At 48.9% G+C, this 26,100-nt stretch overlaps 1 protein-coding gene and 1 long non-coding RNA gene across 11 annotated transcripts in view; one reads left to right on the forward strand and one right to left on the reverse strand.

The window, feature by feature from the left end:
- The window catches only part of LOC147584200 (uncharacterized), a 315,495-nt gene that overhangs the window by 252,980 nt on the left and 36,415 nt on the right, over positions 1-26,100 (forward strand). For 7 of the 9 annotated variants that reach the window (XR_015255254.1, XR_015255273.1, XR_015255222.1 and 4 more), the window contains one exon: positions 15,106-15,218. This is a non-coding gene — a long non-coding RNA (uncharacterized LOC147584200). Of the gene's footprint in view, positions 1-255; positions 8,995-14,293; positions 14,701-15,105; positions 15,219-26,100 lie in introns of those variants that run through there. The other 2 variants (XR_015255236.1, XR_015255226.1) reach the window with 2 other exon arrangements.
- BOD1 (biorientation of chromosomes in cell division 1) lies at positions 5,992-14,365 on the reverse strand. 2 transcript variants are annotated; one of them, XR_015255162.1, is made up of 4 exons: positions 13,880-14,365; positions 9,125-9,249; positions 7,713-7,981; positions 5,992-6,760 (listed from the first exon to the last, which is right to left on the reverse strand). XR_015255162.1 is itself a non-coding variant. In XM_086718317.1 (4 exons), the coding sequence occupies exons 1-3, from the start codon at positions 14,114-14,116 to the stop codon at positions 7,786-7,788; spliced, it is 558 nt and encodes a 185-aa protein (XP_086574443.1). In that variant the 5' UTR covers positions 14,117-14,363; the 3' UTR covers positions 5,992-6,760; position 7,785. The 2 variants fall into 2 exon arrangements, 1 of the variants encoding a protein (XP_086574443.1); XM_086718317.1 differs by having other exon boundaries at positions 7,785-7,981; positions 13,880-14,363.

Genomic DNA, 26,100 nt, shown 5'->3' on the forward strand with positions numbered 1-26,100 from the left:
GGGGAGCTTCTCCCTGTGAAACCCGTTCATGCCCCTGGAATGTCTTCCCACAAGCTGCGTCTATGTAAATCACATAAAGAAATACACAAGTCAGTCATTACCGAAGAGGGGCCCCCGTTCCCTCCTCCCTTTCCCTCGTCCCTCTCCTCAAGGCACTGCCGTCTTACATTAGCCCCTAGCTCTCCAGCCAAAACTGCTGCGGCCCTCGTTGAGGAATTCGGTGGATGTCTCCCTCTTCCTCCCTCTTCCTGTCAGCTCCGTGGCACTTTGAAACACCACTTTCCTCGGCTTCCGGAAAACCAGCGAAATCTATTCACGATGGGGAAGGGCCGTGCCTTTGCAGCCACTGTTGGAACTCCTATGGCAAAGGGCACTGCCTGGCATGCTTGTACGTGCTCAAAAAAAAAAAAAAAAAATTTTTTTTTTTTTGGAATGAACACACCGTTAAACCAACAAAATAAAAAATATATAACAACGAGCCTCAGTGCAAAAGTAAGCTCAGGCATAATGGCACTGACACACTCCCCAAATCATGCAGGTGTGCAAATGGCCAGAAATAAAGGCAAAGGCCATCAGTTTTTAAATAAAGTAGTCCTGGGTGCGGGATTATGTTATTGTTTTGCAGAAGGTTACCAACAGAGAAACCAGGTATGTGTCGATGTTTATGCAGGCTCTCTCAGTATTGTCGCAACTCCGTGTGAACGAAACGAAATTATTCCAACATAAAGAGCTTAATTTAGGTAATGTAGTAAGGGCAAACCTGATCTGTCCGATGAAGACAAATCTGTCGATTTGTGCATCATCAATGAACAAAATGCATCAGATGTTACTGGAAGTTTGGTCAGGGCAGGGGTGCCTGGGTGACTCAGTCAGTTGAGCGTCCAGCTTTGGATTTTGGCTCAGATCATGATCTCGCGGTTTGTGGCTCGGAGCCTACTTGGGATTCTGTCTCTCCCTTTCTCTCTGCCCCTCCCCTGCCTGCTTGCTCTCTCTTCCCTTCAAAATAAACAAATGAATTTAAAAAAAGGACAGAAGGCTGCAGGGGCGGATCATGTACCTAAAAGGGGAGAGATGGGAAAGGGGATTTTTAATAGCATCATGTGGTCGATGTTGCCTGTGTTTGGCAAGGTCTTACAAGAAGATGAGATCAGCCAAAAAACTTTCCAGCTTGTGAACAGACATTAGAAGTAAGAAGGACAGTCCAGATATTTGAGGATTTGCAATGTTAGGTAAGCAAACTGATTCGGGGCCCTGAATGGCAAGAAGCAAATGTCGAGAACCCTTGTGTGACAAAGGCCTCCATGCAATGATCAGATGAAAAATGTGCTGCCGAGGCAAACTTTTCAGGTGGACAGAACGGCTCAGGGAAAAAAGTGTTAAGGCTTGGCTTTTGCAGATAAGTCCCATAGTGTCAAAGTTTCAATCAAGAGAGAGGTATGAGAGTGAGGGAGCAAAGGAATAACAACAGATTTACGAGTCGAGTCTCACAAAAAAGTTGTGAATGGGGCTTCTGGCCCATGTCGCTGGTTGGAATCCGTTAGGTAAAACTCCTACTGCGTTTATAAGATAGCCATTCTGACCCAAACCCCCACGATCCCGAGGCTCCAAAAGTCTCAGCTCAGAACCGAAAATGACCTTGGGGCTCTAGTCTCCTAGGACAGGATGGGGATTAAGAAAGCTGGGCAGCCTCTCAATTCAGATTCCCCAGTGTGGTGTTTGGGTGTGGCCAGAGGGGGTGATGGCAACGGCAGAATCTCACAGAGGGTGGCGCTAGAGGCCGCAGAGAACGGCAGGGCGGAGTGGGACCTACAAGGGACACCTGCCATGCCGCGTTTAAGTGGCCTTACAGCAGAATTGCTTCCCCTTTCCGGTTACTTCTCTGTTAAGGATTAGGTGGGGTATTAAGCAGATGACTTTTCTCTTTAGTTATGAGGTCTAATAGAGGAGGAGGTGCCTAACCACTCAGGTGGAGACATCCTGGGCCTTGAGCTGGATGTGGCTGGCCACTAGATGATACTTAGGGTCATCTCCCGTGGAACAGTATTAGTATCTCTGCGGGAAGAAGACACCATATTCACTGGTCGAGAGGGCACACGGAGGTAGCCTTCTAGGAACCCCCTCCCCCCCATTTGATTCTCCTCTCCTTCCGGGCACATGAGCGGTTTGTACCTCTCGGCGCCCCTGCAATGACGTATGGCCACATGCCTAGCTGTGGCCAGCGGGCTGAGTGAAAGGGAAGCGTATCGCCTGCAGGCCAAATTATTCATCCTTCATGCGAGACCCTCTGTTGTTCTCTTCCTTTCTTGTGCTCTTAAGGAAGAGGTCTAGGGTTAAGTCGATGGGCTAAAAGCTTGGAGCAGCCAGGATGCAAAATTTCACCTTGACCTTGCCCTGGAGGGTTGCCCGGACCACAGCCATTTTGTGTAAGTGAGAAATTTGTTGTGTTAGGCCTAATGAGTTTTTGCTGTTTCTTTGTTCAGCTACTGTAGCGGCAACAGGATCTGTCATCACTAATGCTGCCCCAGAGCCCAAATGGTAGAGTCGGGATTCAAATGTTGAGCCTTGCACCACCCGCACATTATAGGAGTTCATAGGATTGTGGTGGGGACGGCCATCGTTAAGGCTTCGGCGGGTCTGAGTCTGACAAACTTCTCCCACGTGCCCACAGAATCACGTCTGTAGAGACTGAATGCTGCTCCCTTACGAGTGCTGGAGAAACTTGGCCACATTCAGCCATCCCTGTCATATCCAATCTATTGCTCCTGTAGAGAGGGGTGGAAAGGATTTTCTCTCTTCTCTTCCAGCACTTAGCTGAGACCCCTGGAATAGATTAACAAGAGAAAAACAAGTTTCTTAACATGTACACCTCATGTATCCATGGGGACACCCAGGGAAGAATAAGTAATCCCCTGAGGTGGCTTAGAATTCAGAATTAAATACCAGCTCAAGTGGGAAAGAAGAGGGAGAGGGGGAAGTAAGCCTCTAAGGGGAGAGTAAATGATTTTTGGGAAAGAGAACGGACCTTTAGAACAGATGGGAGGTGTGACAGTTTGTGATGAAGTTTGTCAGGGTGTGGGGTTGACTTTTAGTCTCTTCTCTCGTGGTAAGAGTCAGTCCTCCCTGGTGGATAAATTCCCGGGAGGGGATCTGTGTGGCAACTGTTGTTTCTTTTGGGGGTATCGGTCTTTAGACAGATAATGGGAGTTCAGTGACAGCCTCTCCCTGTATTTGCTGTTTTCCAAGTGCCCCTGCAGCACCAAGCAATCCATATATCAAAAAGCAGCAGACTTGGGGGTAGCATATCCTGCGTGGCATATTCTGCTACCCTCTGATCTCTCGTTTACAAAGTCTTAAGTTTCATACGTTGATTAGGCCACACCGACAAGCCCTCTTCTGGCTTCGGCCCTGGAGCAACGGCTACTCAGGGTGAGTCTGAGGGGCTTCCGGGAATACCGTGTGCTGGTTTTACCCTGAGCCCACATCTGTGTGCAGTGTTCTGTGACCTTCGCTCGTCCTTGGATGGTTCAATCTGGACACCCTGAGGGAGATGTTAGAGGGGGGGACTTCAGGCTCCATTCCAAGCCAGAGAATTCTAGAACTGCCCTCAGGTAGCTGAAAACTTAGTCTCCATGAAAATTGGTCTAGAAGATCTGGCCCTCTAGCTGGAGATGTTTTGAATCATCTTACAGGACGATGATACTCTAGGGCAAGTATCTCCAATATTCTCAGGGGCCAGCAGGGTGCTGCAGATGAGAGAACCAGCCAGTGACATCCGCATGTCCCACACGTTGTCTCAAGTGGAGAGTTGCTACAGAGTTCTGGCAGATGGTTAGCCCGTGGGAATAGAAATGTGTTGTCAAATCTTGACATTTTTCATTAGGATCCAGAAATGGAGCTCTATCTGGAAACCTCCCCATTTAAAAATGTTGGTAATTAATTAAAAACAAAACAATAGACAATAGTCACAACTCCATGGCCTATAGAACATGGTTAGAGGGCGGTCGGTCGTTCAGCAAACCCTGCCCTGTGATGGACATTTGAGCGAGGGGAACAGACTGGCTAGAGCTATAAGGGTACGTGTTGAGAGGTACCAAGCGGTCAAGTTGACTTGATTTTGGCCCTGTATTTGGAATGAAGGGTGGACCCCAAAGGACTGACAAGTTTGAACTTAGGTAATAAGGAGGCAGACTAGCAAGGGGGTGGTGAGGAGGGAAACGTGAGCTTTGAATTCAGAGACTTGGGTTCAAGCCTTGCTCCCCCACTTAGCAGGTGTACGAGTAAGTTGCTTCACCTGAGTCTAGGTTTCCTATCCCTGAAATGGAGAATAAATCCTAACAGGGTCATGAGAATTAAACTACATTTATACATAAGAAAATGTCTGCCACCTGGTAGGGGCCTAGTTTGTCCACTTCCTTTCAAAGGCTTGAGAGAGAGGAAGAGATAATAGCAGTGTTTCTGGAAGGATGGCCACATGGTTGTGTGGGCACTGGAGACAGAACGACCGGCTAGGTGTCAGGCAGTGTGACCAATTTGAGAGGACGGGTAATCACATCCATGTGGCCTTGGAGCCAAGCCCATCCCTGGTGACAAGACCGTAAAAGTTGACCTCCTGGCTCCTCCGCGGGTAAGGTGATAGACAGGGTGCAGTACATAACGCCAAGGAAAGCTTGGCTGCACCACCTGTCCTGTCTGCTTCCCACCCTATCCTCGGCATCCTTAGGGCAGCTGAGAGAGGCAGGGCCCGGCCCCATCAGTGCTGATCCAGGGCCTCGGGCACAGGCAGGCCTTGACCTCTGCTGGGTCCCACAGGCAACTCTCCTCTATCTTTCATAGCCGGGGAGTCTTCTGCAGAGTTCTCAACAGTGTTCTGAGCTGCTTAGCAAACTCATCTTCAGAAGACACTTGTTTTGAAAGCTTAGGAGGTTTACGTTTCCAAGTCAAAATGCCCCAAAGCACGGTCCTTGCAAAGAACTAACAGAATTAAAAAAAAAAAAAAAAAATCAATATGAGACTCACCCCTCAGGAGCCGTTAGAAGAGACAGGTTTACCCACTAATTATAACTAAACCGTCATTGCCAGTCAACATCACCAGCTTTCCAAAAGTTTCTTCAGGTGAAAATGATTTTTCCTGTGCATCAGAATCACCTGGAGGGCTTGTGGGCACCCCCCCTCCCCGCCCCTCCCCAAGTCTGTCAATCAGGTCTGGGGTGAGGACTGCATTTCTAACACTTTCTGGGGTGATGCTGAGGCTCCTGGTCAGGGACGCTGTGTTCAGCGCCACTTCTGTGACGGATCTGCTTGTATGTATTTAGTTCACAGAGCTGGCGAGTGATCCAGAGTGCATGGGATCCTATTTCCCTCATGAGTAAACAGAAGCTAAGGTTAAGTGGCAGAAATAGGGTCAAACAATGCCTACAAATCTAAAAGCCACAAACTTCACTGCAAGCCAAGAAATGGAAAAGGTGGAGGCGGTTCATTTTTAACAGGGAACCAGCTAAAGGCTTTAAAGTTTACTAGATGGACACTAACCAGTGATAGAACCACGACTCTCTCAAGTTTTCTTGGATATTATCCAAGGCTTGCAGTACCAAGTGTTTGCCAAGGGCCAGCAGCACGAGCATCACCTAGAATGTGAGAAACAGGCACAGGCCCCACCCCAGAACTTCTGGGTCAGAATATGCGATCTTTCCAAGATCCCCGGATGCTGCTGCTGCTGCTGCAAACTCAGGTTAGAGGAACATGGACAGAACGTTCTGCCCTCACCTAACGACAGGCCTCAGTAATGGTCCAGGGGAGGAGAGGGACTGTCTGCCCACGTCTAGTGTTACCTACTAGCTTCAGGGGGTGGGCAGCTCTAAGTTACGTTCACCAATCTTCCCCCCACCCTCCACCACCAGACTAATCATGTGTGGGCATGGGCACAGCATGCAACAGAAGACAAAGGTTGTCCTTCACAGGCCTGGAGGCTACCATTCAGTTGAGGCTTCGGAGTAAGAGTATCAAATGATTTTATTACAAAACTTAAGCCATTCATTGATCATTCAACTTTTCTAAAAAACATAAACATGAGAATAAAATAAACACACCCAAGACTCACTAGCCTTTGCAGGATAGGAAAAAGCCCTGGACAGAGAGCCTGCAAATGTTTTTCCTTTTACCCGATGTCCGTACTTCCTCACACATTCTAGGGTCCCATGTTTTGTCACCTCTTATGAGGAAAGGAAACCGAAGCTACAAGATTCATGTACAAGAGGGTCACGACAACTTTAGAGCTATTTGATGCTAATGCTTACATGTTCTAGTTGACAAATAAGCACTGTCTAACACCTACTCCATGCTAACCTTTACTGTCATTCTTTGAAATTGCATTTTGGGACTGGTTATCTTCATTCTCTGTAGCTCCAGCCCCTCTAGGATCCCAAACACAAACCCTGAAATCCACACGCAGTCTCCAAGTTCAAGTATAAAGGTTTGTTTCAGGACAACCCCAGGCTGATGTAGTGTTTCTTTATAACTCTGTAGTGTCTTCTGGATGCCATCCCCTTTGACAGGCTGACCGGACGGCAGCACAATGAGGGGGCACACAAGGTCAACTTTGCTACTGCCTGTTCGATCTGCATGCTACCCCACAGTCAAGGCTGAATGCTGAAATCAGTGACGACCTCGGCCTGTCTTCATTCTGAAGGTGTACTCCTTAAGTAACCGAATCCATTTCTTCACAGTTAATTTAATGGAGCTTCCAAAAAGTGTCAGACATACTCTAAAAAGAAAAGAGAATCGGATCAAAATGCCTCTTGATGAGACTACATTTATGTTCCCAAAGAAATTTACAACTAAACTAGGAAGACTGGAAATGAATGTTTTGCATTCCGTAACGGAATTGAGGTGTTCTCCCAATACTGGCACAAATAGACAACCTCCCTTTCTTGAGTCAGTGCCCTACACGAGCGTCCCGCTCTTGCTTTGTTCACTCACTGATGCTTTCCTATCAAAAATGACAGACATCTTCATGAACCTTGAAAAGAGCACACCAAAGTGGAATGAGGGTAAAGGGCACACCCCAATGGTAACTAACAACGGCTAAGTGAGGATCTGCTGCTTACTTGCTGTCACTGCTCATATTCACTAATGGCTCAAAGCCTGTAAAAAGCATTGTTTTGTGCATCTGCAGCTGACTTTTAAGATTAAAGTAAATCCCAAGTGTAATAAAAAGAGGTGTGCATAACAGAAGTGTCCCATGGTAACGGATAGTGGTAAACTCAAATCTCTAAATACAAGGAAATCCAGCAGGGCTAAAAGCGGACTGTGCGCACCATTTAGGATGCCATTTTAGAACGCATTGTTCGATTGTATATTCCAATTGCAAGCCCAAGTTTAACTCATGTCCAGGGGTGAGACTCATTTACACATGATCTTAGCCAAAAGGCCGAGAAGCGATTAGGAGTGAGGCCCATTTAATCATTTTCAGAAAAACAGGACTTTCATTTGAATTTCTCTTGTGCACAACAATCATCCCGGTTGGTTTCTACTGAAGTATCTATTCACAGCCTACATGTTTAGCTCTGGTGGCCCACAACTTCATACTCGCTAACACAAGAGGACACTACTAATTCGTTCTCAGTAACAAACGACTCCTAAACAGCAGTGGAAGTCTATCTGCACTAAATGCTTTTCTGAAGGTATAAAGAAGATGATCCCCAATGGTGGCTTACCCCTTTTCTATCCATTTTATATATTTATAAGCCAGAGATGAAGGCTCCTGGACAAAAGACAGGATACCGGACCTTAGGAAGCATCCTGGGATGGAGCTGGGGGGTCCTGGCTCTCAGGCTCTGGAGGGGGCGCTGGCACAGCTTCTTTTTTCTTGGCCGCCAGGAACTCATGAATTGCTCTTTCTATCTGTGGTCTGAAGATGTGGTTTAGTTTGGGATCCACCACTTGAGAAATGATTCTGTCCACTCCAGCTTCCAACATCCCTGACCTTGCGGAGACAAAGAGATCATTCTCTGAAGGTCCACGCACCCTTTCCCCAGCCTCCCCTCGTGTTTGCACCGTGCGTACCTGACCTGTACCTGTAGTACGATATCAAAACTGGGAAAATGACACGAAGACAATGCGACCTTATTCAGATTTCACAGGTGTGGCTGTACCCTGCACAGGTAGCTCTGTGCCATTTCAGCCACATGAGTAGCTTCAGGGAGCCACCACAACGAAGCTCTTACGTACGCCACCACAGCACCCCCTGTGCCAGCTAGCCCCTGCAAGTCACACTCACCTCCTCCCCGTCCACCCCCAAGCCCTTGGCAACTACTGATCTCCTGTCCATCACTGTAATTGTTCATTTATTAGAGTTACATATGTGGAATCGGCACCATGCATCTGTTTGTTACTGGCTTTTCTCACTCAGCGTAATTTCCTGCTGTTTCTAAAGAGGTGGGCTTCATAAGCTTTTAGATATTCCAGGAGAGTTCAGTGGACGAAGACCTGAACACAAGTGTTAGTATTAAGAACAAGAAAAGGGGAGGAGATTAGAAGAAGCTTATCTTAGGACACCAGATTCCAGGACCCACCTCCACTTTTATGCCCAGTGACACTACGAAGTCACTTGGATGACCTAGCACTTTATTAACTGAAGTTCAGTTTGTTTGAAGGACACGCTTTAATAGGACTCCACGCCTTCCTAAAAGCTGCCACCACACTTTAGAGGAGCCATGTGGACTCAAAGACTTTGTAGAACTCCCCTTCACTTGGGAGACCAAAGATCCAGCTCCTCCTGCCCAAGATCCGAATGCCGATCCTTGGTGTAAAACTCCCATGTATGTGCCAACTACACTGAAAACTCCGAGCGGCAGCGAATATGTTTTGCAACCTGGAATATATTTCGGAGCACCCAGGAAAGTTTACACAGGAGGCCTATGGAGGTTGGATAAACTAGCAAGAATGTCATTTGAGTGCTTTGCTCATTTGAACTTGAATAAAAGGGTGGACTGTTGCAACTCGTGTGTGGGGTTTGCTGGAAAGTGCCATCCACCTTGACCAAAAAAATGATTTGCATCAGCTTTCCGCTTTCCTGCGTATCATACCGGTGATTACTGCCTTTTCACTCCTAATTCCAGTTACTTACTGAACCACACTCTGCCTCAGACCATTTCGCAACTGGTTTTTGTTCATTGTAGGATTCCATTCCTGCTTGTCCAGATGTGTTGACACAAAATTATCCACTTTCTGCCTCAGGTTTTGGTAAGCTGGCTAAAACATTAAAAAGAAGACGCAAGGTAAGAAGTTATATGCACCAAAGTTTTAGCAATCAGTCACTCGAGAATACTGCTTTCCACAGAAACGTAGAATTTTCAAGTCCTTGAAGACACTTCTATGACTATGAAGATCACTGTGCAGCACAGTAGAGTGGGAATTAATGCCCAACACAAGTGCTTACTTTATGGTGGCCAGGCACAAGGCCAGATGCTTTATCATCCCATTTACTTTTCAAGTAACTGTACAGGGAGATTTTATTAGCTCTCTCCTGCCCCCATTTTAGAGATTAGAAACTTACACTTAGAAAAAGTAAACAGCTTGCCCACTTAGCTAAAATGTGGCACAAGCCAAGGGCAGACCCAGTCTGTTTCTGAATCAAAGGAACCGAGTTCCAGCCTGGCACCATCACTGACTAGCTGTCTTTCAACAAGTCACCAATCTTTAAGTCTCAGTTATTTCCATTTGTAAAACTGAAATGCTGCCGCCCTGCTTACCTCGCAGAGTATCTAGCAACAATGAAGGGGTCAGGAAAGCCCTCTGCATAAAATGAAGGGTCACCAAAACCTCAGCACAATGAGAATGCAGATGCAAGTCAGAGTCTACGGAACACTGGGAAAGGCTGAAGGGAAGCATGGCTGAGGTCCGAACATGGAGCTTGAGACACTTACTGGTCTTAAATGTTCTCGACACAGCGAGAGTCAGAACAAAATGAGAAGGAACTTGGTGAACACAAGGAACATATGTTCTCAGCCTCTGAGACCTTCTGGTATGATCAGCTACTCTTCTTTAAACCAGGTATGATAGATACAGTGTGCATTGCTGTTTAGTATCACCGCTGTTCCCTTCTGCCATGGGCAGAGGATGTTTACCTACCCCAATGATGCTGAGTTTTGGCAACGTCATACAGTCTGGTCATTGGAGTGCTAGGGACAAGTGACCTGAAATGTGGTTGTGTCTGGCTTGGTTCTTGTGCTCTGGTGACCCTCTATGAGGGCATGTCCTGGGATCTAAGATGAGTTCATGTGTAGCCGAGCTAAACCGAAGCCCAGCTGAAGACTACTTGGATGAGCTGAACTTTAGCTGACCTGCAGCCCTATCAACATAAGAATGAATGCCTGTCATAAATCACTGTGATTTGGTTTATTATGCAGTGTTACTGTATCCAAAGTTTGCTAGCAGTCGGGTAAGTGAAACCGACAAAAGAATGAGTAGGCTTCAGCCTACACGTGGACTCCCAAACACCCATGTACTATCTACTCCTTCTTCCTCTCCTCACGAGGGTCGGGCAGAGGGTGCCACGTTCTCCTGGCCCAAGGGTGGTGCCTGACCCATGCTAAGACAATGCTGATGTTTCCTGGAATTTCTTTGAATAGGAACTGAGAATCCCTTTCTAGAGGAAGAAGACATAAGATGTAATCAAAATACTAGCAGCCAAATGGATGACTCTGCTCTACGGTGACAGTAAAACAGTTATAAACAGCAGAGATGAAGGCCCTCGTGGAGCATCCCTGGTTCCAAATGCATCCCTACTCTGCTGGCAGTTTGCGCCTTGGGTCCTTTCTTGGGTCAACAGATTCACCTCTTTGCTTAAAGGCACTAGAAACTTGAACTACGCATCCTGTTTTACTTTCTACTATTCAAAATAACTCATCTGGTTTGAAATGACAATTACTGTGTATTGAAAAAAAGACAAAGGACAGCAAACGTCACCACCAAACCTGAACAGATCTTGACACTACAGAATAATCCCTTCAGTTCTTGAAGCGAAAGGAAAGAGTGCGCCTGCCATTACATTTTATTGTATTAATCTGTCCCTAGCTTGACTGATTCCCGTATCAATTCTATTTATTTATATTTTGGATGCACTACAAAGTAATCATCAGTATACTCCTGAATATTTCAGCAGTCTGGGAAGGGGCCTAAGGATATACGTTTCTAACAAGTTCTCAGGTGACGTTGATGCAGCTGATCCACCGGCCACACTGAGAACCTTGGGGCTAAAGCAACAGAGGACTCAACAGGTGCCTAAAAACACACTATCTTCCAGAATTAAAACCACCCTATAATTACCAGAAGGAGCATCTAAGGTGTTGGTGGGAAAGGCTCCAACTCTCCTTCCCCAACAGCTTTGTAATACTCTTATTTTCTTTTTTCCAGAGAGAGAAAGAGAGAGAGAGGTGGGGGGAGAGAGAGAGAGAGAGGTGGGGGGGGGAGAGAGAGAGAGAGGTGGGGGGGAGAGAGAGAGAGAGGTGGGGGGGAGAGAGAGAGAGGTGGGGGGGAGAGAGAGAGAGAGGTGGGGGGGGGAGAGAGAGGTGGGGGGGAGAGAGAGGTGGGGGGGGAGAGAGAGGTGGGGGGGGAGAGAGAGAGGTGGGGGGGGAGAGAGAGAGGTGGGGGGGGAGAGAGAGAGGTGGGGGGGAGAGAGAGAGGTGGGGGGAGAGAGAGAGAGAGGTGGGGGGAGAGAGAGAGAGAGGTGGGGGGAGAGAGAGAGAGAGGTGGGGGGGAGAGAGAGGTGGGGGGGAGAGAGAGGTGGGGGGGAGAGAGAGGTGGGGGGGAGAGAGAGGTGGGGGGAGAGAGAGAGGTGGGGAGAGAGAGAGAGGTGGGGAGAGAGAGAGAGGTGGGGAGAGAGAGAGGTGGGGGGAGAGAGAGAGAGGTGGGGGGAGAGAGAGAGGTGGGGGGAGAGAGAGAGAGGTGGGGGGAGAGAGAGAGGTGGGGGGAGAGAGAGAGAGAAGTGGGGGGAGAGAGAGAGAGAAGTGGGGGGAGAGAGAGAGAGAAGTGGGGGGAGAGAGAGAGAGAAGTGGGGGGAGAGAGAGAGAGAAGTGGGGGGAGAGAGAGAGAGAAGTGGGGGGAGAGAGAGAGAGAAGTGGGGGGAGAGAGAGAGAGAAGTGGGGGGAGAGAGAGAGAGAAGTGGGGAGAGAGAGAGAGGTGGGGAGAGAGAGAGAAGTGGGGGAGAGAGAGAGAGAAGTGGGGGAGAGAGAGAGAAGTGGGGGAGAGAGAGAGAAGTGGGGGGAGAGAGAGAGAAGTGGGGGAGAGAGAGAGAAGTGGGGGAGAGAGAGAGAGAAGTGGGGGAGAGAGAGAGAGAAGTGGGGAGAGAGAGAGAGGTGGGGAGAGAGAGAGAGGTGGGGAGAGAGAGAGAGGTGGGGAGAGAGAGAGAGGTGGGGGGAGAGAGAGAGAGGTGGGGGGAGAGAGAGAGAGGTGGGGGGAGAGAGAGAGAGGTGGGGGAGAGAGAGAGAGGTGGGGGGAGAGAGAGAGAGGTGGGGGGAGAGAGAGAGAGGTGGGGAGAGAGAGAGAGAGGTGGGGGGAGAGAGAAAGAGAGAGGTGGGGGGAGAGAGAGCACGCTCGTGCATGGGGGTAGGTGGACAGAGAGGAGAGAGAGTCCCAAGAAGGCTCCGTGCCTCCAGCACAGAGCCAGACTCAGGGCTGGATCCATGAACTCTGAGATCAAGAGACCTGAGCCGAGATCAAGAGTTGGACACTTTACCAACTGAGCCACCCAGGTGTCCCTCTTTCTCTTTTTTTTTCCTTTTAAATAACTTGCATATTACATTAACTAGGCCACACAAAACTTAACAGAACATAGGAAATGTGAGTGGAGAACTTGTGATGGGAGAACACCCAGGGTCCTGGGAAAGGTAAAAGCGTAACTGGTATTATCTGAGACCTTTAAATAAGTAAAATTAAGCACTAAATATTAAGCGCTTCTAACACTACTTACTCTCTATATTATCTGGTCTACGGGTCAGTTTTCTACCCTGGGGTACAAGCTTTAAGGACTGGTGGTGACTGACTTGTTCCTATACCCACACAGCCTACCATGCTGTAGGCCAATAAACGTTCAATGAATAAATGGACTGTGTCTTTCCCTATCTTTAAGTTGTAATTTTAAGTTCACAATCTTCCTGTTAGTTACGTAGGCAGGTTTTCTCAAAGAGAAATCACTTCCTTCCAGGAGCTGTCCAGTAACAGAGCCTCCTAAACCTACCACCATGGTCTTGCTAGAGAAGCTTCTGAAAAGGGAGAAAACGAACATTCCAGCACCTACTATACGTCTGACACAACCCACGTGACTTCACTGAATCCCCACGACTTTGGCAAATAACATGTAATAGCATTTTACTAGGTTGACCTATGGCATTAGGATCTAAGAGAGGCACCAAATCCCCTTCAATCCACCACAAGGATGCCGGTTCTGCACCAACGTACCTAATCCAAGCCTGCAAATTGCTGAGCTGGAGAGAAGGAAGAAACAAATAGCTACAGCGTTCTGGTGACTGTGCATTCAAACCGTTCTTGCTTACTCACCTGGCTTTCTCCAACATTAACACACAGAGGTTTGTTACTGAGGGGCTCAAAGAAGTCTCACCTTGGGAAAGATCGGATCTAGGCTCTGAAACCAGAACCGAATCCCCAAGTCCGGAGAAACGACCGGACTGCACACAGCTGAGGGCGATGGGGCCTGGGAACCCAACCCACGTGTGTACCACTCAGAAAGCCTCCTGTACTGCCCCAAGCGGTCTAGTGCCTCACTGCTGAGATTTTTAAAAATACCTTTTGTTAGAAAAGCCAAGCTGCAAGCTTGCCATCCTCACGCCCAGCCCGACCCCGTCGGCCAGGCGGCCTCGGCTACCTTGGTGTCCACGTCGGCCAGGCAGTCCCGGCGGAAGCTGTCAAACAAGCCCCGGCTCTTGAGCTGCTCCACGATGAGTGCGATGAGCTGCGGGTCCCCGGGAGGCAGTGAGGCGGGGTTGATGGGGCCGCCGCTCCCACCTGCCCCCGCCGCCCCTGTCGCTGCCCCCGCCGAGGCCTGGCCCGCTCCGCCGCCGCCCACCGAGCCCGTGCCGCCGCCGCCGCCGCCGTCTGCCATGGCTGCGCCCGGGGCCCACAGAGGAGACCGAACACAACTTCTCAGGGACGGAGGGCCTGAGTCGTGTAGAGGCGGCAGAAGCGCCCAAGAAGGAGGCGGCGGAGGGGGAGGACAAAGGGGAGGCGGCGGGGGGAGAGGAAGAGGAGAGGAGGGAGAGGGCGGCGGCGGCGGCGGGGGGAGCCGGCTCTGAGGCAGCGGAGGTGGTGGTAGAAGCGGGAGAAACGGCCTGCTCCATCCCGGGCGCTCTGCCGATGACGTCACCACTGGCCTTTGCATTGTGGGACGGGAAGTTTTCGGCAGTCACCTCCTCCTTTCTTATAGGCAGAGGTCTAGCCGACAGAAACTACAACTCCCGGCAGGCTCCGGCTGGCTTGGCGTCAGTTTTCGGGGCAGTATGGGAATTGTAGGCTCAGGCTCTCGTGATTGCCGCAACGTGCGCTGGCCTTCCTCGTCCAGTCGCTGCAGCGCTCGCCTTGAATCTGCAGGTCTCGGCAAATGCCCGATTATAAGAATCATCTGTGGGGCTGGTTAAAAGTATAAATTAACAGGCTTGTCCCTGAGATGTTCGGATTCAGTATTACTGGGTAAGGGTCTAGAAATCTGTGCCCTAACAGGCACACCCACGTCCTCCTTGAACAATAGGAGCCCGGGAAATTTGGGAAAAAACAGTAGACTAGTCAAATTTGTATTATGTGTGGATATTTTTTTATCCTTTCAGATTTTAATAGTAGTGCATATTTAGAAAATTGAAAAATAGCGGAACATTGTGACGAAGATAAAAGTTTCCCTGAATTTTTTCTTACGTGTGTGGATTTCCTCCCAGTTATTAGACACTGTCCTAATAACGGTAGTAACAATAATAATAATAATAATAATAATAAACAACTAATGTCGAGTAAATGGAATATGCCAGGAATGAAGCTAATGCACTTGGCACACACGGCTTGACAAGAAACTAAAACGCAGATACTGTTACTGCTGTTTTCCAGATACAGAAATGGAGACACAAAGAGTTTGTTGCCCTGATCGCATAGCTATAGGCTGAAGACAAGGTTTTGAACTCAGGTGTTCCGAATCCAAATCTGGCAGTGTTTAACCTAAGGTATGCTTCCTTCTGAGATCTATCTGGCATCACATACTAGGTAAGGCTTTTTATCCTGACTTGTTTTTAGCCGCAGTTCACCACGAGAACCCCGCGGTTGCCCCCACCATAGTCTCCTTTCAGCCTTTTGCCTGTTATTAGCTCAACTCCTGCCCAGGACTGGGGCAATCGTGTGTGCCATTGTTATGTTCTCATCTTACATAAGCAGTGTGGGGTGGGGGGATATAAATAATAAATTCTGCAATATCTGTGGCTACTGGGAAGAGGCGGAATAGAGAGATTTGGGATGCTCTCCGCACTAATGTTTCCTACTCAAGAGAGTTTAAATTAATCTTCAAGATAAGTATTCAGGTGCTAGTTTATATTCACCTTTAACATCAGGTCAGTCTTCCTCAATTAAATGCAAACTTTAATGTTAATGACATTCTCTTAATACTTCACCATCCTTGAGATTAGCTAATGCCTGTTCTTATTAACTGACCTCACACTTACTACCTTTAGCCCCAGGAGAAGCCCCGTTCAGGCTACCTGGGCCCCATGTTTATTCTCCTCCAACCAACTCTGATCACCTTGACCAGCCTTTTATCTATTTTTGGCACAGCACACCTGACTTGCTTTCCCCAGGGCACATTTCTGACCTTCAGACCTAATCTGGTTTTGGTCTCCCTCATATAGACTTTCAGAGCCTCATTTTTGTAGCAGTTATTATAATTAAAAGTGAATCGTTTATAGACTAATTAGCCATTTGTTTCCCCTACTAGAGTGTAAGCTTTAGAGCTGGGACCACGTCTTGTTCATCACTGTGTCTGCAGCCTGTAGCACAATACCTAGTTCAAAGTGAATGTGTAAGTTCCTGTCTGTTTCCTTAGTTTTAGGATAGGATCAGAGTGTGTGTATTGTGTGTGTGTGTGTGTGTGTGTGTGTGTGTGTAGAGGGTGGGTATCGTTTAAGCCACAACCTTCAGAAAAGAAGCATTGTAGCAGGACATGATGGATTAATCTGTTGATCTAATGGAAACGTGATCCTGGAGATTGGCAGTAGGTGGTTCACCCTTTGGCAATCTCACTGTGGGTTATGGGGACCTTGTGTCCCAGTGGGTGGAACTCTGAACCGTGAGAAGATGCTGCACCATATGTCTGCTACCTTGCCTCTGGAATTGATATAAATGGGGTGGGGTGAGGGTTTGAGGAGCCAAGGCGATCAAGACTTACTATTCATCCAGACTTGCAACCGGAAGCCACTGCTTACATCTAGAATGTGCTCATTCCGAGTCAAGGGATGTGTAGCACACAGTGGTCACTGGGGGGTGCCATTGCTCCGTTAATAATCAATCACCTTTAGAAATTCTATACAGATCATTGCTTTAATTTTGGCCCAGGTTGTCTCGTTTTCAGGTATCCTTTAGGAAAAAAAATAATTGTTGAAGCTCAGTTTTAAAACTGGTCTGAAACAGGTTTCCTGATCCCAGTGAATTTCACGGACTAGGTTCTGGAATATTTTATATCAAAGATTGCATACAAGAGTGGAAACTCCATTAAGTCTAAACTCAGGTCTCGAAACAGAAAGGGCAGGAGCTGGAAAGAATTGAGATCTATAGATTCCCAAGGGAGATAGGAAAAAGCAGCCACGTGCATGCATGGGCTTTTTGCATCAGATGGCGCAGGATTGGAATTCCAACTGTCACTTTGGGGCAGTGTGACTTTGGGAAAGCTGAATCACCTCTCCAAGCCTCCACTCCTCAGGACCTTGGAGAAGATTAAGCACCATTTTGGCAGTCCTTTTAGTATAATCCCTGGCCCTTAGCAAATGTTTAGTAACCTTCCAGTTGCAAATTTACCTTTGGGTTGGGGGGTTATTTGATTTACCTCTGTCTCCTCCCGCTGACCTCTAAATTCCATGAAGGGATTGTCCGTTTCACCTAGAACAGGGCCTGGTACATACAGGCTCTTGGAAGATGTATGATGGATGGATGGAAAAAATCATGAATGGGAAATTTGCTCTTCTAAGTATAGAATAGACTAAATACATGACTAAATAGAGTAGGAGGCTGGGGCAGTGAGCCCCCAGGTTAGAAAGGTTGCCCTGGTAACCTTCCAACCATGTAATCCAAGATCCTGGTCCATAAGCAAGAGCATTCCAGAGCACTATGGCTAAATCCAGGACTGCATTTAGACACCGCAGCCACTTGGGGTAGATACGTTGTTGATTGTTATTCATGTTCATGGCGTGGCCCTTTTTCTCCTTGTTTCTGTGTCGTCATCCAGGGAGCCCTGCCAATTCTTAGGCTGGACAGCTGTTCATTTCCTAATTAACAGCATCCAGAGTTTCTCAAGATTGCCTGTCTGTAGTGTGTTGGCTGTATCTATACCATGTGATCTCAGCTGCTTTTTGTTTGTTTCTGTCTGATATTTTCCAGCGTATCTAATGACAAAATGGATCCAAATACACGTCAAAAAACAGAGCTTTAATAAGCAGGAGTCCTCAGCACCAGTCAATACTATTACCGCCTTTATTACCAGACATGCATCTCAGATATCATTTCAGGCTTTGGTGTTTTTAACATGTTGTCATTTCACATTATTATTCCTGAAAGGTGTCTAGGGAAAGAGGCAACCTGAGATAATATTGAGGAAAGAGAGAAGTTTGGAATCTGGGTTGGGTTTAGACATAGCACCTCTGCTTATTGACTTAGGGTCATCCATTAACCAATATGAGTGTTGGCTTGTTCACCTGTAAAGTGGGGATGATATTAATACCTACCTTTTGTTGTCCTGAAAATTAGGGTGATCATATATATGCAGAACCTGGTATGTAGTAGGCCATTAATTTTTTTTTTTTCAACGTTTATTTATTTTTTTTTTGGGACAGAGAGAGACAGAGCATGAACGGGGGAGGGGCAGAGAGAGAGGGAGACACAGAATCGGAAACAGGCTCCAGGCTCTGAGCCATCAGCCCAGAGCCCGACACGGGGCTCGAACTCACGGACCGCGAGATCGTGACCTGGCTGAAGTCGGACGCTTTACCGACTGCGCCACCCAGGCGCCCCTGTAGTAGGCCATTAATAGCTAACGATACCATCTTGCTACAACATTCTAATGCACTCAGTTGTAGTCTGTGATTGGGGGGAGAAATCTTGATTAACATATGCATTACTTTGGGAGTTTTAATCTTGTGATGACGTAGGGAACCACTCAGCCAACCCCTAAGCTGGTGAGCCCAGTGAAGCCAAGTTCGTAGTCAAGTCCTCTATGCTGTTGCTGCTGGGGTCCGGTTCCACCATCTCTCATTGTTGTCACACTGCCAGCATTGTCTCTCATTCTCCAGTGACGTTCCCTATCTTCCTATTTATTTCTAGTTGCTTATCCAGTATCTATTCTCCTCCTTTACCAGCAGAAGAGGCTGCAGCGTGCCCTGTTGAAGTATATACTTCCCTAGATGCCACTGTTGCTAGAGGTGGCCGTAGGTCCTGCTTCTGGCCAAAGAGATAATCAGCTGAGGTTCCTGGGCAAGCTTTGCCTTACTGATAGAAGAAGCACCCCTTCCTGCTGTAGCATAAAGGCACAGCAGTCATGAACCAATACCCTGAGGGTTAGTTGGGGCCATGTAACGAGTTCTAGTCAGTGAGTTGTGAGCAGAAGTGATGGAACATTTAAAAACCAACATGGGATGCTCCAAGAACTGTCTTCCCATCTGCTATGATAAGAAGCACAATTTAAGATAGTGGCTGGTCTGTCATCCCGGGTCCCAAAGGGCGGAGGTGTGGAGCAGAGGCCCCACTGGCCCCTAATGGACATGTGGCAGGAGTGAGAAATAAACCTTGGTTGTTCGAAGCCACTGAGCTTTTGGAGCTGTTTGTTAGGACAGCAGACCCTAGTCCAGTCTGACTGTTACAACCCTGACCGCATTCCCCTGCTAAATCCATCAGCTGAGAAATAACTGAAAAACGAATGAATGAGTGACTGAATGCATCATTGAATCAACTTCCTTCTCGCAGGGCCCATCCCTTCAACTCATGTCTAGAAATGGCCACAAGTCAGCCTCATTTACTATGTGCCCCCTTTGAGACAGCGTCAGTCAGTCCTTCTTCAACTTTGGCAGCCATCCAAATTCCTTGAGGACCTTATATTAAAAATATAGATGCTCAGCTATCCCCCCAAACCTACAGAAGCAGTCCCTAGAGGTGAGTCATGGCCATCTGCATTTTTAAACAAGTTTCTTAGGAGGTTCTGACAACGGGCCAGGGTCAGGGACTGTGGCCTCTCTAGGTGGAAATTTCTGGACCCATCAACAGGCCAGAAAGGGTGATGGTCTTCGGCATGCGGGTTTTCAGCTTCTCGCCGTCGTCCCCTCCCCAAGTCCTGCTCCCAGCCTCCACCCTTGTGCCCATGTGGCCACTTTGACCTAACAGCAATTGCCATTGATAAAGGTTCCCTTGAATATGTGGGTGACATCTTCTCCCTGACCGTTTATCTGTCAGAAGAAGGGAGTTGAAACAGGGTGGCCAGAAGAACCTTCTGGAGAGGTGTCAGCAGTAACAATCTAACATCTTTCAGATGCGTGCAATATACTGTGATGTGATGTGATGGTGCTGCTTCTAAGATAATTCAGGCGTGACACACATGTGATGCCTATAAATTCATAAGTGTGCCACACGCCCTGTGGTATAACCGTTGGACAAAGTTGAAAGCTGTGTGACAGTTGCCTTCTTTGTTCCTGTGGCGTTTCTCTGTGACTGTGTATTTAGCCGTATTTGGAGAGAACGTCTAAATTCGAGGACTGGACCGTGAGGCCCAGGGGAATGACCCTCCGACACCCTACCACCCCCACCCCAGAGGCAAAGACAGGCCAGGTGCTGGGTGTCTGGGTGTGGCTCAGGGGCCACTTTCTATAGCCAGGCCCTGTCAGGGCAAGCAGAGGTCTCTGAGCTGAGGGAAGTTGCTTCCATTTCTGAGAGAGAGCTGGCTTTAGGGTGTGTTGGATCTTCCTGGAAACACCGCTGAAATTCCAAAGATTTATGGCAGGAGGAGAAGCAGATTGCCCCAGCTAGAGGGAGGGAAGTGATAGTTATTGAGCGCCTACTGTATACCTGGCCCCGGTGGGGCCCCCACTATCTGTAGTTGGGACAGTGGCCCTGCAAGGCAGACAGACATTCTTCTCATTTTACAGATGAGGACACTGAGGTGCAGGGAGGGGAAGTCACAAGCAAAGTTCATGCTGGGTCTGCCCGATGCCTAAAGCCTGGGTTCTGCCTTCTGTAACATTTTAGGAGGACTGTGACCTCTGGAGATGGGCCTGGGATGGAATTCTGGCCCACCCACCACGTTGTAGCTATGAATCATGGGTCAGCTCTCTTCTTGGAGCCTCCGTTTTCTCGTGTGTGATATGACAGTAATTACAGAACCTACCTCCAAGGGATGTGGTGCCTGGCAGGTGCTAAGTTAGTTCTAGATCCATGCTACCTGTGATGGTTCTAGAGAGAAGACTGGTGATGGTTTGTTGAACAGGAAAGGGCCTGTGCACAGGTGAGGAGGTATGTGCATGTAGATTTTATTGTTCCTGAACTCAGGAAGCTCTTTCCAGGCCAAAGGGGCTGTTGTTTAATGTGGTCCTTGGGTGGTTGAGCGTCCCTGCCCAGATCTATGACAGCCTGCTGCTCTTCCCCCTGCCTCTACCCGCTGTCTGCTGTCTCCCACCCCCAGCCCTGCCCTGGTGTCTGCTTTGCTGGGGACTCCAGGCTATAGTGGGACATTTATATCCTTCGGGGCTCAAGGACAGAGGAGTGTAGGGAGCCACTGGGAGCTCCCGCACCCTGTGTCCTTACCCTCCCCTGAGACAACCTAGGTAGGAAGGCTCTAGAAGCTGCCCGTGGACTTACGTAGTGCTGGGCCAGCTTCCTGATTTCCTTCCATTGCCTTCTCTGGCCAACCCTCTGAGGTAGCCTTCTGGTTTGGGGCCCAGGTCAGCAGTGCTGGCTGAGTGTCTTTGGCAAGTTACTTAACTTCTTTAATCGGCCTCACATTCCCCACCTGCAAAACAGAGAGGACCCAAATCAGCCCTACTTGTCAATAAAATATTGTACATTAAGTACCTAGCACAGAAATGAGGGCACGGTAAGTGCATACATACGTCATGGTTATTACTCATTGTCCTCTTGTCGTATGTGTCCTTGGTAGTGGAGCTAAATCACTTATTTGTTCACTCAGAAATAATGATACCCACATTCTGTTCCAGGTACAGAGGGCTAGAGGGGAGAGGTGAGATATAGACATGATCTCTGCCTTGGTCCTCATCCTGGAAGAGTTCAAAACCTGGAGGGAGGTCCTTAATAGAGTGCCTGAGGAGGAAGGTGGGAACAGAAGGGGTGCAGGGAACTGCTAGACACAGCCGTGGAGAATGTCACCAAGGAGGCACTGTTGGAGCAGGGTCCTGATGAGTGCAGTGGGCATTTGCCCTTCTTTTTAGAAGTTCCTTTGAGCACCATTCCTGCGTTTGGGCAGTCTCCAGCTTATGACTCCTGGCAGGAAGCGTAGAGCCCAGAGACTTGATTTCTCCGCTTCCCAAACATGTAGCCTGGACTCCAGCTGTCAGAGGCCACCCTGGCCTGCTGATGCCACAGGGGGGCATATGAAGAAGTAAGGGGGAGGTGGCACCCCCTTCAGAGGGGCCACGATGGAGCTCCCCCATGGGTCCGGTGCCTGCATGGGCAGCATCAGAGGCAGCTGCTGCCTTGTCTGTCCCAGCAATGGGGCAGTAGTGTCACCATGAAATGTCTAGTAGTGGGACTTTGGGTGCAGCTCCTGGCCTTGTCATCCTCAAGCCTGGATCTCTGGCCTTCCCAGAGATTCTGGGAGCCACAGTATGTCCGTTACTACCTCCTTTACTGCATGAATCAGCCAGAATTCACTTCTGTTGTGATTAAGATTCCCTGGATAAGTAGGTAGAGAAGGAGAGGCTCAGAGTCTCAGGCAGAGGGTCAGCTTGGGTAAAGGCCCAGAAGCTTGAAGAGCATAGGTATATTCTGAAGAGAGTTGCATGTCTCCAAGCTCTGTGGGGTTGTAGAGCATGTATTTGGGGTGGGGTGTGGTGGGGACCAGCAAGAGAGGAGTTTGGAGCACCTGGGTGGCTCAGTTGGCTAAGCGTCTTTTTTTTTTTTTTTTTTAATGTTTATTTATTTTGAGGGAGAGAGAGACAGAGTGTGAGCAGGGGAGGGGCAGAGAGGGAGGGAGACATAGAATCCGAAGAAGGCTCCAGGCTCCAAGCTATCAGCACAGAGCCTGACGCGGGACTCAAACTCAACAAACTGTGAGACCATGACCTGAGCGCAAGTCGGACACTTACCTGACTGAGCCACCCGGGCGCCCCAAGTGTCTGACTCTTGATTTCGGCTCTCATGATTCATGGGTTCAAACTCCCGAGTCGGGCTCTGCACTGATGGTGTGGAGACTGCTTGGGATTCTCTCTCTGCACCTTCCCTGCCTGTGCACACACACTCTCTCTCTCTCTTTCTCTCAAAAGTCAATAAACTTACAAAAAAGAGAGAGAGATGAAGTTGATGAAGTGGACTGGGGTCTCAGATGCTACCATTTTGGCAGTTGAACTTGACCTTGGGGTGGAGATGATAAGCTTTAAATAGGGCAGGACCAGCATCCGATGTGCGGTTTGTAGAAATTTCTCTAGGACAGCACAGACTGGGTGAAGCTGGAGACGAGCAGTGAGGAGACAAGTGGCAGATGTCACATGCCCCTTGAGATCTAGATAAGACTGTTCACCCCCACCCTTACCGTGGCCATCCCGAGCCCTGCAGAAGGCCAAGCCTGACCCCCTCCACAATTTCTGCAATTCTCCATGGTCACCTCTGCTTTGGCACTCGTGCCTCTACCCTGTTCCTTGTAGCTTGTGGGTTTTTGTATGGAACTCAGCATCTTGATTCTTTATTACCGACTGAAATTCTGAGGGTAGCAGAGGAGGCACTGACATTTCAGCAACATTAAAAAACAAACTGGGGGCGCCTGGATGGCTCAGTCGGTTGAGTGTCCGACTTCCGCTCAGGTCATGATCTCACGGTCTGTGAGTTCGAGCCCCACATCGGGCTCTGTGCTGACAGCTCAGAGCCTGGAGCCTGCTTGGGATTCTGTGTCTCCCTCTCTCTCTGCCCCAACCCACTCGCATTCTGTCTCTGCCTCTCTCAAAAATAAATGAAAAAAAACATTAAAAAAAATTAAAACACAAACTGCAAATTGTACCTTCAACCTTCTTGCTCATAGAGGGCTTCCCGTATCATGAGGGATTCGTGATCAGCTTTTTCTCCTCGTGAGTGCACAAGCCTCTGCCCAGCTTATCTCCCGGCCCCTCTCCCCGTGCCCATCTTCACTCCCACCCTCGCAGTTTGCCACCAGAATGCCCACTTCTCATCATGGGCTGCAACATAAATCAGCTCTCTTCAGCTCCCTTTTCCAGACTGAGCCCCAGTCCCGCTTTTGCATCCCCAGACCCATCAGGGAGGTCATCCAAGCAGGAAGCTCATCCTTTCAGCCAGCTCCACACTCCTTTGAAAACAGGAGTGTGGTTAACATGACTTTTCTGCTTCTGTTAGAGCTGTTCACAGTTGCATTTTGCTGCTAAGACCTGTAAACCGCAAAATAGCAGTGGCTTACACGCGACAGGAGTTTGTCTGTCTCATGGAAAAGTCTGGAGGAAGGCAGTCCTGGGCGGATAGGGTGGCTCTCTGACCCTCAGACTCCTAAGCTCCACCATCTTGGGAGTGCTGCCTTGTGATCCAAGATGGCTGGCCACAGTCTTGGAGAGCTTTCTGGTGCAGCCTCCAGTTAGAAATTGTGGTTCATATTATTAAGGAAGAAGTGGCACATGTATATGGGAGGAGACTAGGGGTCTGTGTTGTATCTATGAAGCCCACTTGTCAGAAGCTACAACCGCCCTCTTCCCTGGACTGGGTGTTGATGGGAGCTTTTGTATTTAGTCTGTTGGTCATTGGCCCAGTTGTTACCAATAATTGCTCTTCCTCCTTTAAAATTTTTTTTAATGTTTTTGAATTTATTTTTGAGACAGAGAGAGACAGAGCATGAGCAGGGGAGGGGCAGAGAGAGAGGGAAACACCGAATCTGAAGCAGGCGCCAGGCTCTGAGCTGTCAGCACAGAGCCCGACGTGGGGCTCGAACTCACGGACTGTGAGGTCATGACCTGAGCTGAAGTGGGACGCTTAAGCGATTGAGCCACCCAGGCACCCCTGCTCTCGCTCCTTTTAGAAGTGTCAACATCACAACTTAAGGAAGGGCTGTGTAGCTAGTCGGACCCAGGTGTGTGAGATCCTTCAGAGATGCAGACCCTCACTCTCCGTGCCTGGTTCTCTGCACTTTTCTGGGATTCCGCTTGTCTGTTGTCTCTCTGTGGCTGAAGCAGATTATGGCCCCAGTGGCCTGTAGACGTCCCAGCTCCTGCTGCTGTCCGTCAGGTGCAGGCAGAGGGTTTATTTTCAGAGAGAACGTAGAGCTGCAGAGAAGTATCCATCTTTCTGGGGAAACAGTGCAGTGACTAAAGAGCCAGTGAGCAAGGAGGAGGAGGCCGCCTGCCCACCTGAGCTCCAGGGGGCTGATCTGCACTTCTGGCTGTGGGATTACGCCTGGCCCTTCGATGCTTCATGGTAGATGGTGCTCTGACATTTGCTGTTGGCATTTGAAATTTGAGTGGACGGCTTTCTGTGACCACACCCAAAGGTGAGGGATCCCTGGAGCCTTGGAGGTGCTAGAGGAACACACAGACCTTGGTAGCTCAACCTGGAATGAAAGTCAGGTCTCGTATTTCCATTTCAGGGCGTTTTTCCTCTATTTGCTCCCTAGATGGGCTGTGGTTGGCAGGGTTCATGTAGTGGACTGTGGGCATCCTTAATGCTCTTCGGATATTCCCAGGTTTCTGTCTCCTACATCCAAGGCAGGATTGCACCTGCTGGCCCCAAGGCAGGGCCATGTGAGTGGTCCAGCCAGTGAGCCATGAGTAGAAGTGACATGTGTCACTCGAATCTCCCTTTCACTCTGCCGGGGTGACAGTGGGCAGTATCTGAAATGGTGGCTGTGCTGTCAGCCTGAGATCTGGGCAAAGAATGACCTGGAGCAGAGTCCCCAGCTGGCCCTTGATGGATACGTAGAGTGAACAAGAAATGAATCTTTAATATTTGAAGCCGCTCAGATTTAGGAAGTCTTGTTCACACAGCATTACTGAGCCTACCTGACGGATGGCGCACATTTCCCATCTCTGTGGTTGCCTGGCATCCCAGCGCCCTTCCCGTTTGGGGCTTGGTGCCACCCTTGGCGACTTGTTGAGAGGCAGAGCCTCGCTATAAGAAGGTGAAAATGCCAGGCATCCCCCACTTCCCAGCCTCCCTTGCAGCTCAGGTGCAGGCGCGTGGCCAAGGCCAGCGGAGATCGTGCGGAGCTGTGGGGAGCCAGGGGCTGTGCATTCGTGGCAGCTGCGATGGTGACTTTACTGGGCTGGAGCCGTCGCGAGAGTCTGGGTTCTGATTCTGGCCGTGTGGCCTCGCTTTTTTCTTGCCTGCTTCCTAAGCCTCATTTTCCAGCCTTCCCATCTGTTCCATGAGCTGCCCAGTATCCTTTCTATAAATTCCCTTTCAGCTTAAATCACCCAGCGTCCGTTCATGTTGCTGGAGACTAGGAGCCTTGGACAAAAACAGCCAATTAGGGGGCAGTTGTGAGGCTGCAGGGAGGCAGGAGGGAAGACGCACATGCTGGCTTCTCTTCCCCTTATGGGCCACTTCCCGGAAGCAGACCTTGTGTATGTTAGCCCAGAGCAGGCCAGAGGGTACTGGGGAAGGGGGTTCTGGTCACACTTGGGCCACCTTTAGGTCCGTGAA

This window comes from Puma concolor, chromosome A1 (assembly GCF_028749965.1).
Source record: "Puma concolor isolate L17-30 chromosome A1, mPumCon1.1.hap2, whole genome shotgun sequence".
Lineage (NCBI taxonomy): Eukaryota > Metazoa > Chordata > Mammalia > Carnivora > Felidae > Puma > Puma concolor.